Genomic DNA, 17,029 nt, shown 5'->3' with positions numbered 1-17,029 from the left:
ATGATTATTTAGTAGTGAAGTTGGACTTGATGTAACACAAAGCACAAATCTGGCTAATTCCTGCCTATCCATAGATTGAATATCCTGAGGGTTTCTTGAATGTGCATTATGCCCTTGAAAGACACAGGATGTATGGAAGTATTTAAAGATGTATTTTGCAGTGGAGTAACAGTAATAAAGCTATTTTTAGTGTGGTCATTACTTCAAGCCATGCAAGGAGAAAGGATGAAGGGGGTCTGGAGGAGTCACTTCTGGGCTTCTCTCCCTCCTGTGCCCCATCAGCATGTTTTTTGTCTGTAACAAGCCTTGTGCTATGTCTCCCCTCCATCAAGGCTGGTGTTGGTGCCTTGAGACAAGGCTTGCAGGGCAGGGTTTGCAGTGCCCACGTACAAGAGCATGCTCCCAGAGTGAAGCATCCTGGCAGCCAGGTCCTTTGCTCAGCTCAACGTCCCAGGGGTACCTGGACTTTGACTGGAGAGTTGATGGTGAATGGTTTGAAACTATGCTAGATAGAAAAAAACAAGTTAGTTTGAAAAACATGGGTTTCAAAGCCAGACAAAATGGGCAGTACTGGAAGAGGACTCCTGTCAGTAGAGGGCAAATTGAAGAACTGCTGTTGGAGATGCCACATGGAAAACTGGGTGAGGAACGGCCACCCAATCTGCATGGGAATGGTTGTCCTTTCAGGATCAGCAGGGCCTCTCCCCAGCAAGGGCAGCGTGTTGGCACAGCAGTGCTGATCTTTAGGTCAGGACCAACCCTCTGGCAGTCTCCCAGAGCCATGTGGATTCCAGGGGAGCATTGTCTGCATCTCTGCCTAAGCTGCAACCCAGGACATTGAGTGGCAAGGGTAAGTCAGTGCTCACATTGAAAGTAACGTGCTGGGTAGTTGCACAGCACCGGGAGACACTTGACTGTCCTCTCCAGCTCTGAAAACATGAGGTGAGAAAATTCTCACTACTGTCATTGTCTATCCCCCAATCCCCGACAAAGGCTTTGTAGGCAGAGGGGCAAAGACAAGGAGAGAGCAAATGTCTCACACGTGGTTGTACTGCCTCTGTCTGAAGGGTGCTAGTATGCCTGTGTGTGGCTAATGCCCATGCTTTGCAAACAGGGCTGCAAGATCAAGCGGCTTATGGGCCTCCATCTGTCTGAACTGAAAGCTAAACTGCTTTACCTTGCCGAGTGTGCCTTGCTTGTAAGACAAAGACAGACATGCTGGTTCCCCTCTTAGTGGTTATTTCTCCTATAAAGAATGTCTGGGTGTTATTATGTCACAGGAAAAGGACAGATTTATTTCTGTGACTTATTGAATTTGATTAGCTGTTGTGTCTGTTAATTAATCTATGAAACACTCAAAGAGAGAGTCTAGCCAACCTTCCAAGGAGGAAGTGGGAGGTAAAATAAGTGTCCTCTGCTGACTCCAAAAGAAGAGGGGAGAAGATGTAAATAATGCAGATATGCTTTATAAGGACAGCAGTCAGGGAAAGCCAAAGTTGCCTCCCATATTTTTCTTTAATCGTCAGAGGAAATTGTTTTGAATTGTTTTATTTCCTAACAGTCTCACCCTAATTAGCCTTGTGTTTTTCCTTCCCGTACTCCTCCTGTGGCCTGTGTGGTATGTGGGAATTTCTAGCCTATAAAGCCTAAAACTTCATGAAAGAAAAAAAGGTTTCATAGTTTATAGAATCATTTGTGTTCCTTCTCATTTATCTATGTGCACATAGTGAAGTATCCCACATTTTACTGTTGACATGAACAATGTTGGAGAGGATTATACCACCTTTTAAACTGGCTAGTAATTATTTTATTCGTCTTCATACACTAAATATCTTCTTTATTTTAGGAAGGACATGTCAAAATGACAAAATGAAGGGACCGAGAGAAAAACTCCATTGCTCCCTTCAGATGCAAATTCTTTTCTCCCTCTTTCTCCTCTTCACTTCTTGAGTGAAATGAGTAGCATAGCAGAGCTTGCCCGAGGTTTGAGCTCTCTGTTGCAGGGAACCCGATGACATTACCTGTGTCGTTAAATATGAAAATTCCCTTTTTTCCCTTTTTTTTTTTTTCAATTTTTTTCCCCATTCTCAGAAATTCATGAAATGATAGGAGATCATTCTTACTTGAAAGTTTTGGAGAAAGTACTGCTGCTGTTTATTTTTTCTTTCTCCATAACTGTAAAAGCCATCATCTGTGTGCCTTCAGAGATTATTCATATTCATTTTGATTCCCTGTTTTATTGGTTTATTCCAGAATATTATCAGTTAATTAGAGCTGAACTCTTGTAATTCAAATGGCATAGTGCCCAATCCTCTGAGATTAGTTGGCAAGAAATTCTGGGCATGGTGCCACCTGGCATTTCTCAGAAAGTGGTTGTTAATAAAACACAGGAAAAAAGTAAGATTGTTCCAGATATGCAAACCCCTGAAGTTGCAGGGAGTGAGGAGTGACAGAGCTTTCACAAACACACCCAATATTCTGTGGCACAGCTCAGAAACCACTCAATAAACATCATCATAATACCTATGCAAAACATTTATATTGAAGTAAAACTAAAAATAGTTTTTTTCTTTCTTAAATTTGTGACTGAAATGCATTTTTTGGACACTTTGGCTTTAGATTGGGCTTTCTGGGATGCTTGCAGCGTAGTTTAGACACCAAGTGCTCTCAACCTTTTCGGACCTGTAATTTTTTCCATTTCAATTTGCTTCACCATTATACAGGCTCACAGCTTCCCACAGCACCGTCATAGGGCTGAGGACTTCCTTCCTGGGTCCTCAGCTGTAATGAATCTAGGCAAACATGCTTGGGATCCTATCTTGGGTCTAAAGAGAGTTTCTTGGCTGTGAGAGACCTTGAATGCAGTGTTTCCAATTTAGTGACCGATACTTTCTGAATAGGACTTTTGTTTGGCTAGTGACACAGTGGAAATTTGCAACTGTGCAAAATGAAATCTTTTCTTTTGAAAAAAGAGAAGTGTTACATCATTCCTTTGAGATTCAGTCTGGAATATCTTTGTATAGGACTCCTGAAGTGGGAAAGGATGAGGAATTATTTATTTATTCTGGGGGCTGCACTAACCAACCTGCACTGTCAAGTGAAAATGTATTGATGTAGCTCATAATGTTATCTTACACACATCTTCAAGGGGTAAAAAAAGGGTAATGCTTGTGACAGACGAACCAAACAGCTGTGGATTTGTCAGAAACAGTGGATGTATCTTGAATTCTTGTAGTAATGCTTTCTGACTTCTTTTATTTTTTTTTATTTTTTTTTTTTTAGTCTAGATAGCCTATTAGGAGCCCTGAAGGGAGGGTCCCATCCCTTTAATCATAGAATCATAGAATGGTTTTGGTTAGAAAAGACCTCCAAGATCATTGAGTCCCACTGCCAACCTAACACCACCATGGCCATTAATCCCTGTCCCAAGGTGCCACATCCACACATTTCTGGAACATCCCCAGGGATGGTGACCCCACCTCCTTTCTGGGCAGCCTATTCACCAGATGAGTCAGGAAGTTATCCTCCATGACTGTTCGCTCTCTGCTGTATTGTATTTCCAGCAGACATCAGGGAAGTTAGTGTCCCCCACATGAATAGGGAACAGTGATTGCAAGACTACTGTCAGATGCCTCTTCAGATGTCTCTTCATGCTGGTTGGGAGGTGTATGACAGACTGCCTCCAGGGTATCTGCCCTGCTGGCCTTTCACATCATTCTTACCCTAAACTCTCAACTTTCTCATCACCTTCATTAACCCAAATACAACCAAAGCACTCCCTGACATACAGGGCCACTCCCCCACCTCTCCTTTCTTTGTCTATTCCTTCCAAAGGGTTTGTCTTGCAGAGCATAGCTCTCTTGCAAATCCTAGATTTTCTCTTGCTTCTGGTTTCCTGATCATAGACTTGTGTCAGTATAATTAATGAGTAATGCAAGGTATGCAAAAAAGAAAGGAACAATGAAAGATCTTCCTTATACAAGAAACAGGAAGTAAAATAGTAATATAGTGCTCAGTAAACACAGAAAGCAGAGCAGTTTTTATTTCACCATTGCAGTAATTGATTCCAAACTCCATTGACTTAGTACCCATGATTCCATTGACGTAGTGCACATGATAATGCTAAAAGAATCTGTGAATTTATGATTTTTTTTGCTACTACGTTTTCCTGTGTCTGGCCATTTAAAAACGTTGCATGAAGTAACTGAATGTGTGTGGCATGGGTGCTGTAGTGTGTGCATACCCCAGCTCTGTCAGCTGAATGAGAAACTGGGCCCAGCTTTTTGAAGACTATTCACATAGTCACTGAGGTTGGATGGCACTGCTGGAGATTGTCTTGTCCAACTTCTCTGCTTCAAGCACTGTCAGACAAAGCAGGTTGTTCAGGACTGTCCAGTCAGATATTAAATACTGGTGAGTGCAAAGACTTCAGACCTAGTTGCTTTATATACAATATATATCTTTACCTTCTGTTTTGATGAAATGGTAGGAAACAGGAAAATTCTTTGATAAGGAAAAGAAATGGTACCCTCATGCACATTGTTGTCATAAATCAATTTACATAGAAGTCATTGAATCTATCCTGGTATTTCCATGGTGAAGGCATGAGGACAGCATAAATCCATGAGCCCTTGTGAACAGTGAACTCCGAGTGACTGTTTAGTGTCCATGTTACCGACTACTCCTTGAGCATTTTGTCAAGTCAGCTTTGTTGTTCAGGAATGGTTGCACTTTTACAAGTCCTCATTATGTGAGATGGGGCAGAAAGAAGCTGGAAGGCCTTACCAGCAGAGGTTAGTCAGGGTGAGAACTTCCACATCTTTGTGTGTCTGAAGAATGTTGTCTGGTTGCTTAGGGATGTGAATAAAGATAGTAAAGCAGGAAGGAGCAGGAACATAAAATTTGTCATTTATGAAGAGTTAATTGCAGCTTTCACTTCTTTATAACCTGTGAAAGATTTTCCAGGAAACTGATACAATCCTTGATTAAATTAGCAGAGCAGGATGACCAGAACTGTTGCCTCAAGGGACACTATGCTCTTCCAGTTCTCCATGAACATGAGGGAAACAGAGGGACCAATGTGGAAATACCTTATCTTTTGCACAGAGAAGCTCTCTGCACAGCAGCTGCCTGCATTTATATTACAAATGATAATTTCCAAGTAATGTGTTAAGTAATTGTTATTACATGCATCCTCCTAAATAGAAGCTATTGAATTTATATGTGCAGAATATCTAATATATGCCCAATGTATAACATGTCTAACATAGTGTGTGTCTATAAACTTATCTACTACTATAGGTAACTAATGCATGTATGTGTGCATTATATATATATAATGCAATGTACTCTTGTGGTCAAGAAGGCCAGTGGTATCCTGGGATGGATTAGAAGGGGTGTGGTCAGTGGGTCAAGAGAGGTTCTCCTCCCCCTCTACTCTGCCCTGGTGAGGCGGCATCTTGAATATTGTGTCCAGTTTTGATCCCCTCAGTTCAAGGACCTCAGGGAACTGCTTGAGAGACTCTAGCACAGAGCGACGAAAATGATGAAGAGAGTGGAACACCTTCCTTATGAGGAGAGACTGAGGGAGCTGAGGGCTCTTTAGCTTGGAGAGGAGGAGACTAAGGGCTGACCTCATTCACGTTGATAAATACGTAAAGGGTGAGTACCAAGAGGCTGGAGCCAGGCTCTGCTGGGTGATGCCCAATGACAGCACAAGGGGCAATGTGGGAAGCTGAGGCATGGGAAGTTCCATGGAAACAGGAGGAAGATTTTCCTGTGAGAGTGACAGAACACTGGAACAGGCTGCTCAGGGTGGGTTGTGGATTCTCCCTCTCTGGAGATATGCAAGACCCATCTGGATGCATCCTGTGTGACCTGGTATAGGTGATCCTGCTCTGGCAGGGGGGTTGGACTGGATGATCTCTCAAGATCCCTTCCAGCCCCTAACATTCTGTGATTCTATGATATGTTGTATGTGCATATGTATGTAGTATGTGTATACATAGTTGATATTTTCCTGATTAATTAGGTAAGTAGAGCTAGAGCTTTTTACACCCAATGTCTGAATTAATAACATATCGAGAAAGATTTTGTATAGCTGAATGCTTTTATGTGGCTTTGGCTGAATTACTTAGATGTGGAAATAATCAATGACTGAATTAAGCAAGAGGTCTGATGCATACTGGAAAACCTCCATCATCTGTCAGATGTTTCACAACTATGATGAATCAGTTTGAATAAATAACACAAACGTTTGTGAAACAAACACCACATCCCACACGGTACAGTAAACAGAAGTGGCACTTGTGGAATATTTGAAAGTATAAATGGATGGTAGATGGGCTGTGGAAAGCCCTGTGAGGATAGCTTTTCCTCTGGGGAAGGTAAAAGGAAAACTCTTAGGTGCTTCAGAAATACCTTTTCATTGTTGTTGCTAACAAACACATCTGTAGAGGTTTGGGGCTACTAAAAAGAATGGTTTGGGGTTGTTCAGCTGGAAAGCTACAGTCGTAGTATTTGATGCTCATTGCAAACTTGCCTGGAGGTGGCCCTGGACCAGTATTGAGAGGAACTGGAGTGACTTTCCATTTTAGTTGTTTATTAGAAAAACTGTTGGTGTGGCAGGGTTTTGGGGGGAAATTTACACAGAAAGTCAGTCTAAGTGTGAGGCCAGGCTTGCTCTTGCCTATCTCTCTGCAGATGATAAGTGGTGAAGAGCTGGTACCCTGGTGGGCAGTGCACCATTGCCTGGGGAAGCATTGACCGGTGTTTGTCTTAGAAAGGAAAATCTGTTGCCAGAGCAGTGGTTGGTTTTATTTATAAGTTTCTTTTATGCTACTATACAGGACCCGTGTGGCTAATGCACTCTAAGCAAACTCACTGGTTTCCAAATGCAACTGAGAGAAGCGTTTAGCTGAGAGGGTCATTTTTTTTATTATTTGTTAACGGGGACAAAATGATTCCCAGATATTTGCTTTGTATTCTCCCTCACTTCATCTGACCTCACTGCTGTGGAACTCACCAATATCACACGTCTTATTCCTGCAACATCTGGACTATTTTTCACCTGTGAAAATGGGGGTTGTTTCCAGAAGTGAAGTTCCCACTTATTGAACACAGACTTTTATCAGTGATTTCCTGATTTTAATGCGTGGCTTTGGTCACCTCCCTTTATTGGAACCATGTTACTTGGAATGTGGAGCAGTACTCTGCTTTTACCTCATTTTTGTGTGAAGCCTTCAAGTATTTCTACTGTTAAGTCTTTGCAGTCTGATCTATAGGTCCTTAAGAGAGTATGAAAGTGCTGGAGAAGCCTTTATATTCATCTGCTGAAATGATTATCCTCTACTCAAAATCAATAAAGCATCAGTTAATTTGCTGTGTCTGTGTTTGGGCATTGAAAGCTGTGAATTCATTACACAAGGATGAGAAGATGATTTATGAAAGATGTGTTACAAATAAAGTTGTTTAATGTAAGGAGGAGGCTGTTCTATGGAGATGTTACAAGAGTTTTCAGACTGGGGAGGTCTTAAATTTTAAAAAATGGTTTTAGAAATCTATACTCTCATCAGTTCATGTAGTGACATACTCTAATAAAGAACTTAGGAGTGCTATTGCATTTCCATCTGAATTCTTTGCTTATTCTGCTTTTCAATTATTTTGGGGGAAAAAATCCTATGGATGGGTTGAATGCTCCCTCTAGAAACTTTCCAGAAGAGATCTTCCTGACTGTATGGCTGATGTTTCTGGGCTATGCTGAAGTACAAATCAACATTTATCCTATCTCAGTCACAGGTACATATACTGGGTATTATACATCAGGATTTTGTGGTGGATGCTTGTGCTTGGACACTCAAAACGGTCAAAATACCCCTAACATTGAGTTGGAACCAGTGGCCTCCAGCAGTGTGGCTGAGACTGGACCATTTCACATGCATGTCAGCAATGCAGGCTCAGATATTTCAAGAGGACATGCTCCTGCAATCACCAGCAGCAAACGTTATCTGTTTTTCAGGGGCAGTTGCTAACGATGCTCTTTTGCCTATTGTCTTGCTGTCAGATGAGTGGACCATACTTCTGTAAATTTTCAAATTACCTGTGCTGGTGTTGAAGGCATGCCCTTAATTAGGAGGCTGTATCCTCTAAGGTGCAAAGGCTGGTAAATCCTGGTGCACTTCTTGAGGATGCACTGTGATTACTAGAATGGCCTGGTCTTGGAGACAGCCTCCAACATATTTTGCCATATCTTACACAAGATACGGTCTGAACTCAAAGCTCAGGAGCTCATTCACACCTTAACACAAACCTATGATGTCTTTGCACTCAGATATTTTGTTTCTTGCCAAGCTGTCACACAGATAAGGCATCCATAGTTCTGTGGATTGTGGTTGTGTGCCTAAATATTTTGTTTGTTGGTTTCTTTTTTTTTTTGGAGATAGTTTGCTATAATTTGCTTGTTTATTTTTGTTAGATAATACTGATTAAGCATGTAAGGCAGCATGTTTCACACTGTTTAAAATGGAATAAACCTAGAAAACTAAAATAATGACTACTATGTTGTTATTAAATAATTGCAGTCCAAGAGACACTGATGTGCTCATTAAAGCACAAGCATCCAGGTTAGCAGTTTGGAGACCTGCTTGTAAAGTGAAACAAACATTAAAGATTGGCCTCAAGATACATTTTTTTATCATTTATTTTTAGCTTCAGATTGGTCACAGTAATCTCTAAAGAAGGCAGTAAGTTCTTCTATATTATTTTCTTTTCTAGCAATTTATCCTGGCCTCATTCTCTTAGATTATGTAACCTATATTTGAGTATACCAACCAGTTTCCTACTCTATTACTCACTAGGGAATGATTTTGCATTGGAAGGGGGATGGTTGAGATGACCTCTTAAGTCTTTTCTATTGCCACATTTGTAGAATGGTGCTGTAATATTTGAGCTTTTCTCCTCTGTAACCCTTTGACTTTTACAGAAAAGCAGTCACAGCATTTTTTGGACATGCAGAAGTGCCCTGCTTTGAAGTCATTAACCCAAAGTGCTGTTTCCTGCACTTCAGAACTAAAGAGCATATTAGTGCCTTTTGCATTCAAGTGGAGAGGATCTGTATAAATAAGTCATTGTAAGGAAGTGTGATATGGTTCCTGTTCCATAGCTGGAACAAATAAGCGGGAGAGGCAGAGTGTTGGCAAGGCTGTAACTTTCGAATGTGTCTTTCTAATCTTGCTTTTTGTTCCAAGGAAAGAAGACTGAGCTTCTTGAGCAATTGATTATAGACATGTACTATGTTCATAGACCTACACAGAGTACTTACTTCACTGCTACTGTTTCCAACAGCAGGAAAAATGTGTCCAAAGTTACCAGAAGGTATCACACTAGATGGCAGATGTAATGTAAAGGGGAATTCTGTATTCTAGCTTGCAAAATCAAAAACTATATGTGTGAGAGAAATTATTTGGAAATAAGAATGATATTCAAGTGGTAAGTGGATTCAAAAAAGTGTCGCTGTTCTGGTTTTGTTAACAGCTTTCAACTTGAACCATTCAGGTTCTGGAGATTGTTGCTGCTGGTGTCTGTGCAGTTAAGTGATTCCTGGTTGACTCTGTGTTTTAGTTTCTCATTCTAATTTTTGTTTCATAATCTAAGTAAAACCTGCTGTTGTCTTCTCCTGCTGTTGGGCTTTTTAATTGCTTGTGTCCTTTTTCCTACAACAGCAGCAGCAGAAGGCAACTGAGACAGGTTTCTGCGGTACAGAGCTGGGTAAACAAGCAAGCCTAGAGATACAAAATGAAAGATGAAAGTACTTTGTGTCAGCCAGCCTCCCCTAGCTCTCAGCTCACCTCAGTTTATGTCCTGTCACTTGTTTATGTGTAAATGGGGCCTTAATGCACTAAGTAAGGTAGAAATGAAAATAGTCCAAGGAAGGTTTGACACCATCAGTTTTTAATAACTTAGCATAACACGGTGTAACATAGAGAGTATCAGCTGCTACAGCTGTGATCCCCAGGTCCAGCAGATGAAAACTAAAATTCCTTTTGACTTAAATATATAAACACTTGCACTGTTTTAACATCTCCTTTTTTAGTGTAAATCATTGATGTTTGTTTGCTGAGGTGTGTACTAATAGTGTGACAAATGTTCTTCCTAGTTGCACATGCATGTGAATGGGTCTACAGGAGCAAAAGAATGGTCATTTAGAGCTTTGTGAAGGGGAAGCTCTGGCTAATGGTTTATTCATGATACACAAATTGCTTGAAGACAAGCAGAATAAGGAGATGGGCTGGGCTCCCAGGGTGAAGTGTGATGAAGACTGGAAAGTTCTTTCTGCCAACTATATATGTGTAAAAACCTTTAAAATCTCACAGTATTACTTTGATGTTGCTGTAGTTTATGTTGGTAATGAATCTCAAGTAAGGGTAAAAGAGTGTCCAGGATGCTCAGGAGTGATGTGTTCACAAAGAAAAGGACCTACCCTGAAAGGATGATTTCTCTGCTTTAAACAAATTATATCAATTTACTTCCTCGGTCTTTCCGTTTAGTTCTCTGTAGGGGATGGTTTAAGCATTACTGCTTTCTTTAAACATTTTTACTTTCGTATTGACACTCCAGACCTTCATCTCTCCTGATGTATTCCCACTCTGACTCCCCTCTGTTCTTCTCTTTACATTGATTCTCTGTGGTTTCATGCATCTAAGTCACTATACTCAGGGTTGTATTTTCCCCTTAGTTCTCTGGAGTTATCTTATCATTACTCCTTTTCTCACAAATGATTGAATCTCATCTTGTATCTCTTCAAAACACAGGAATACAAATTGGGGTGTGCTTCATGGACACTTGCACTTGGAGGAGTTGGACATGTGTCACCAAATCATTCTTGCACTGAGAGTTTTATGTTAAATCCCTTGTGATAAAAGTTAAGACATTTGGTGCTTCAGAGAAAGATGCAAAAAAGATTAGTTCAAATCCTTCTTAATGAAGGGTGTCTGCCCTCTGTGCTCTCCCTGTGGCAATCCAGGGGACTGTTTCTGCTGTTATTTTCTTGCAGCAGCAGGAGAGCAGACTTCTGCCCTTGAAGAAGCAGAAAACTCCTTAAGCATGAGAGTACAGAATTGCTCTGAAGTGCTGGATCTATCAGGTGGTTTTCATTCTCAGTGGAGAATTTGCCTTGGAGTCCTTCCTGCTTTTTTGTCCAAACCCAAATAATATAAAACTGAAAAGAAAGCCTATTCACGGCATAGAACCAGGTCTTTTCTTAGAGACTGCTTTAATTTGTTTGCCATACAGTGAAAGACTGACACACTGCACTAATTTGCTTTATAGATCTGCAGCACTCCCTGTAGCCCTGGGCCCGCTTCAGTACTCCAGTGAAGCCCGTTCACAGACCTGGACATGTGTGCGTGCCTTCTTGCTGTGCTGCTCTGAGTTGTACCCACTTTTATAACTGTGTGAACTCATTCAGATAGAATAGTACCCATTTAACATTGGAATGCTGTAGTTATAAATATGCAAGTGTGGTACTGCACATTAACAGAAAGAGAGGTTTTATTAATTGTTTTAAACAGTTTTTAATTTTTGTTTGGGTTTTTGTTGGGGTTTTTTGGTGGTGATTTTTTATTGTTGTTTTGGGTTTTGTTTGTTGGTGGTGGTGTTTGGGTTTTGTTGTTGTTTTTTATTTCTCCTCAACCTCTGCTACTAGGAACCTAGACAATTCATAGAAATTCTAAGAGACTGTTACTGTTGCTTCTATCACTTATGCTTCTTCCTAGTGAGCAATAAAACAGTGTTTTATTCATTGTTGCAGGGACAAGAATGAAGTCTTTATTTTCTACATACTAGCCAGTTTGCAAGTAGCTAGTGGAAGCCAGCGAATATTGCTCCTTCTGTCCAACGCAGGGACTTTAGAAATGAATGGCAGGAAATGTTTCAAATGTCACTTAATTAGATCTGTACCATGTACCCTGCTAATGTAATCAAATATGGAGTTAATCTCCCTTTTATGTTTTTGTAAGGAAAGGAACTTCATCTTGACATTAGTTTAAAGAAGAGAGGCATAGATGGGAGACGTAGAGGTCATTCAGGCAGCAGCAAGTGAAACAGAGCAACTCCCGTTCATTCTCAGACAGATGTTCAAGAGCCTTGCCAGCTCAAAATACTGATTTTACATAGACTACTATATCCCAAGGTCTAATTCAATGGATGTGATGGAAGAGGAAGGGAAGAGGATGGTACCCTGTCTGTTAGAGGTCAGGTAACCCATAGTACCGAACCAAGCAATATTCAGCCAGTTCTTTTATTACTGGGGATTGAAAACATGTATTTTTCCCATAGAAAGTAGAAGAAAAGTCAATATTTTGATTAAGACTGTCAAGACCAATTACTATTGTCTATAAATAGTCCCCTTTCCCATGTAGTTGAAAGAGCTGAATACCAAAAGATATTTCACAGAATCATTGGGGTTGGCAGGGACCCACACTGCTAACACAAGTATGCCTAGGTCAGGTACCACGGGAACATCCACATTGGTTTTGAAAGTCTCTGGAGAAGGATACTCTACAACATCTCTGGTCAGCCTGTTCCAGGGCTTCATCAACCTTGAAGTTTAAAAGTTTTTATTTAAGTTCAAGTGAAATCTCTTGTGGTTTAGTTTGTACGTGTTGCCCCTTGTCCTATCACTTGCTACCATGGAGAAGAACCCAGCCCCATCCTCCTGATCTCCAGCCTTCAGATAAGATCCCCTCTCAGTCTTCTTGCTTCAGGCTAAGGAGCCTGAGGCCTTGCAGCCTCTCCTTGTAAGAGAGATGCTCCTGCAGTTCCCTAATCATTTTCATGGCCCCCCATTAGATTCTCTCCAATAGCTACCTGTCCCTCTTGAACTGAGGAGCCTGGAACTGGACACAATACTTCCAGGTGTGGCCTCACCAGGGCAGAGTAGAGGGGTAGCAGGACTTCTAATGGTCACCTTTGAAAATATCTAATCCCCTTTGAAGGCTACCAGTGGTCCAAAGATTTGTAAAGGCTTCTCTTGCTTTCTGAAAAGATGCTGCTGCAAAACAAATCCTTCCACACCACTGCCACTTTATAGACACTCCTTTTCACCTAGAATGAGTTGTTTTCCTTTCTATGCTAGGGGAATTATTTTTGCAAAAGTCAAAGGAAACAAAAGCCCAGAGTCCTGAGTAATGTTCTTCTTTTAGACTTTTTTCTTGACCAAAGTGCTGCCAGTGCAAGAAAATAGGCACTTGTGCATTGTTACCTCTCACATGTGTCTCTGTGTGTTAAGCCTATCTGATCCTCTGCCTGTAGAAAGAAGTCGTGAGTGTTTGAGGTTGACCGTGCTGATGCTTTTTAATTTCTCAGGATGGCCTACAGTCTACAGGTAAAGAGCAAAGGTTCAAGGTTATTGAAATACCAACTCAGCATCCCAGATAGTATTGCTCAACAAGTGGGAAGCCAATGAAGGGGAAGAGTGCCTTTTCTTTCACAAAATAAAGAAATAAGCAGTGCCCTCTAGCGTTAGTTAACATCAGAGGGATCCGCCAAGAGAATTTTCTTTCTGTAGGCATTTGCTGTAAGCCTGCTCCACAGCCGAGGCTGCAGCTTTTTGTGACGAAAAATAGTAAAACCGAACTACAATAGCATCACTTCTGAGGCAACTGCTAGAAGTGCAGTCCTTAAGAGGTAGATACAGTCAGCTATGTCAAACTCCCTGACCTGTTTTGTTTGCTCTAACCTTGAATTGTATGAGTGTACTGTGTGTCCAGCCTGTACCTGACCTGGGGAAGGACGAGAGGTGTGTTTCACTGCCAGAGACTTGTGGTGTTAATGTTACTGCTGACAATTGAGAATCCTATAAGGCCTTGAGAGCATTTTGCCAAGTGTCCCAGAGCTGTAATCTGGTTTATGAATTTATTTTCTGAAAAAGAGCACACAGAAATACAATAAAGATGCAAGCTTTTTAAAAGCAACCTGTGCATTACCTTGGCTTGCACAGATTGTCTTGCCCTAGGTGACTTTTGCCCTGGGCTGCGAATTTCCAACCCAAAACTTCTTCTGATGTAGCATGACTCCAGGGATTGATTGTCTCGCTTTGTTCCTTGTCTTACCCCATGAAAGTTTCTGATGGTGACCAGCACTAGTAAGAAGTAGGTGCCAAGACTTACCTAGATGGTCATTGCAGTGCCTGTGTGTAAGAAAGAAGGTTAGGAGCTTGTACTTCTGAGCTGATTCACCAAGATTAACTTCACCTTTGAAGGAACCTGCAAATGGACGTTTTCTCCATGTAGATTGCGGCGTTCTGGTAGTAGATGTCAGAGATGAGATGACTTACCTGGGCTGTTACTCCTCATAAGGGCTCTCAGACCAGCTCAAGTGGTTGCCTTGTGGGTTGCTGTCTTGTTGCCACTGCTGTTACCGAACTTGATACTTACAGTAATTATTGATTCTTCAGCTCTAATGACAGACTCCTTTTTGAGCCACAGTTATTCTGTCCTCTTTGCTCCAGGCAGGCAGGGAGAGCATTGTTTGTGCTGATTGCCAAGGATGATGTTCTGCTCTGTGGAAAAAGCAAGAAGACAAATGCGTGTCGTCGTTCCTCTGAGATAGACCCAAAATCTGCAGGCACCAATGAAAGCAGCCAGAGTTATCGTGTCATAAGGATGGTTTGTTAGGATGTTACCCCAGGATGAGATGATGATTGGTCTTTAAGACCAAGACTAATAGATGGCATTTGTTAGGACATTGATATTTATGTAGAAAGTTGCCAGTACTTTAAGAATTGGTGCCTCTCTTAATTAAGATGATAATATACTGCCTTCTTCAGAGAGATTCTGCTTGTAGTGATGTTGGTGAATTATGAATAGAAGGAAATTAATAGTAACAAATGCCAGATGGAGGAATCTTTCAAAGGGGAATATTTTGTGTAATATGGCATTATAAAGTTGACAGACTGGGTCTTAAAAAAACCTTTATTATTCTTTAAGTTTTCCTTACAAAATCACTCTTTATCCTGCCAAGAAATGTAGTTTCACATGCCAGTGCATTTTTAAGTGAGAGTAATTAAAGTATGCCTCTAAGTTTATGACTTGAAGTGAAATCTGCTCCTCCAGTGTTTGGTCAGGAATATATAAACAGTGCAAGAAAGGAGTCAATTTATAACAACAATAGTTTTGCCAAATCTACACATTCTGCCTTTGAAATCAGAGGCAATTAGAGATTAGCAAAACTACTTTCAAAGTGTATCCAAAAAAAGTGTGAGCTTTGGTGAAGTTTTACTTCACATTTTTCCTTTGGTTGAAGATGACTGTAGGGAATAAGAACTATTTTTCTAAGATTAAAAATTGCCTTCTTTGCCTGAAGTTACTGAGTTATAAATACATTGAATCTTTGAATGCTAGGCCTTTTTTTATAACTTCCTGAGAGAAGGAAATAAGATTTAATTTAATTTTGTAGTGTAAAGTGATAATTAAAAGAGAAATAGAGAAAAGTAAGAAATAAAGCTTTGGGGGTTGATATTTCATTTTTTCATAATGATATTCCCACACCACTGATACTCCAGGTTTGATATCATGACCTCCTGTTCCCTGTCCTTTCATGATGATCTGTGGGTGAGGCAAAGTACATCATGGGAGGTGACAGTGAAGATTTGAGTTTTCTTTGTAATTGTCCTCAGACTGTATTAGTGTAAGAACCAATAAATATATTACTGTGAAAGTGTTCCATAGAGTCTTTACTAGATATGCCAAATGCAGTAGGCCAGGAAGACTTCCAGCTCCATCCAGGCATACTCAAATCACTTCCAAATCTGAAATAATAAACTTGAGATGTACAGTCTGCGACTTCTTCCAAAGGCACAAATATTGTGTCAGGGTTCAGAATGACAGCAGAGGAGTTGCTTTCATCTTCTTTATTTCCTACGAGTATGCATTAGTAGGCAAATAAATGAACTAATATATTTCTGTACTGGATGATGAAAAGAAAGCTTCAGCTTCATTTATAAAAAGATCGAGATCAGTTTTCATGAGAATAAAACACTGTTTTGAATTATGCTTAAAACAGACTGCCTGACTATTTCTGGTATTAATGTTCATTGCTCTTGCAGAAAGGATTTAACAATAGAAAGATGAGAACATGAGAAAATGTCTAGAGGGAATGCAGTCAAAGATGGGATTCAGTGGCCCTAGCTTTGATAACAAAAGCTAAGAATGAATCTTTTGGAGACTAATCCGTTATTTTCAGTAAACCCTACATGTGCCTTCATTTAGAGCAGCAGTGTTTCTAGGCATTTTGCAGAAACTCCTTAGAGCATTGGTCTCACTGACCATGTGGAAGGTATTGTGAATTTACCTGGGAGATGCCATCTGAAGTTATGGACAATTAAACCCTGATTTTACTTGTGCTTTAAAATGAGTGAGTCCTGTATGTATGAAAAACAAATCTGCTCTCTGTAACAGCAGCTTGCCTGGTGGGTAATGGGGGCTGTGACTTTTCCACTCCAACTCTTTTGAAATCTGTACCACTTTTTTTTGCCATGTCATCAGTTTTATTTATTATGAACTTACTATTGTCTTTTTTTTTTTTCTGTTGTTCCAGAAAAGCTTTACAATTCCAATGGACGGGAGCTGAGACGAGCACTTTTCTCCTTGAAACAAATATTTCAGGTGAACAAATAATGGCTGTCCATTTCTTTCTTTCTTTCTTTCTTTTTTTTTTTTTAGTGTAGAGAGTAACTTGCTGTTTCTGCAAAAGAGAATTTTGAGGCTTCATTTGCAAAGTGCAATTAACCATTTGCTTCTTAGGGTCTTTTTATGGTTTGAAAGCCTTCCTCTGCTTCTTCACTCTGTCAGACTCTGGGACCACGTATAATGACAGGTAATGGTTGGAACCTGACAGCAAAGTAAAGAAGAAAACTGACACTCTAAGAGGAAAACTTGCTGCTCTTTAGGCAGTGGCATAGTTGGGAAAAGTAGGAGTGGAGTATGAGAAGAGGAGATAGGAAAGCATGAGTTTGAGTCACAGCCCAATATTG

The 17,029-nt window shown here is 40.5% G+C and overlaps 1 protein-coding gene across 2 annotated transcripts in view; it reads left to right on the top strand.

Moving 5' to 3' along the window:
* The window catches only part of FHOD3 (formin homology 2 domain containing 3), a 398,084-nt gene that overhangs the window by 159,278 nt on the left and 221,777 nt on the right, over nucleotides 1–17,029 (top strand). For both annotated transcript variants that reach the window (XM_054381537.1, XM_054381535.1), the window contains exon 4: nucleotides 16,594–16,661. In XM_054381537.1, coding sequence (XP_054237512.1) covers nucleotides 16,594–16,661 — 68 coding nt within the window. The remainder of the gene's footprint in view (nucleotides 1–16,593; nucleotides 16,662–17,029) is intronic.

The sequence above is a fragment of the Indicator indicator genome, chromosome 6 (assembly GCF_027791375.1).
Source record: "Indicator indicator isolate 239-I01 chromosome 6, UM_Iind_1.1, whole genome shotgun sequence".
NCBI lineage: Eukaryota > Metazoa > Chordata > Aves > Piciformes > Indicatoridae > Indicator > Indicator indicator.
The sequence above is the reverse complement of the archived record's forward strand: the minus strand, read 5'-3'. Positions and strand labels throughout refer to the sequence as shown.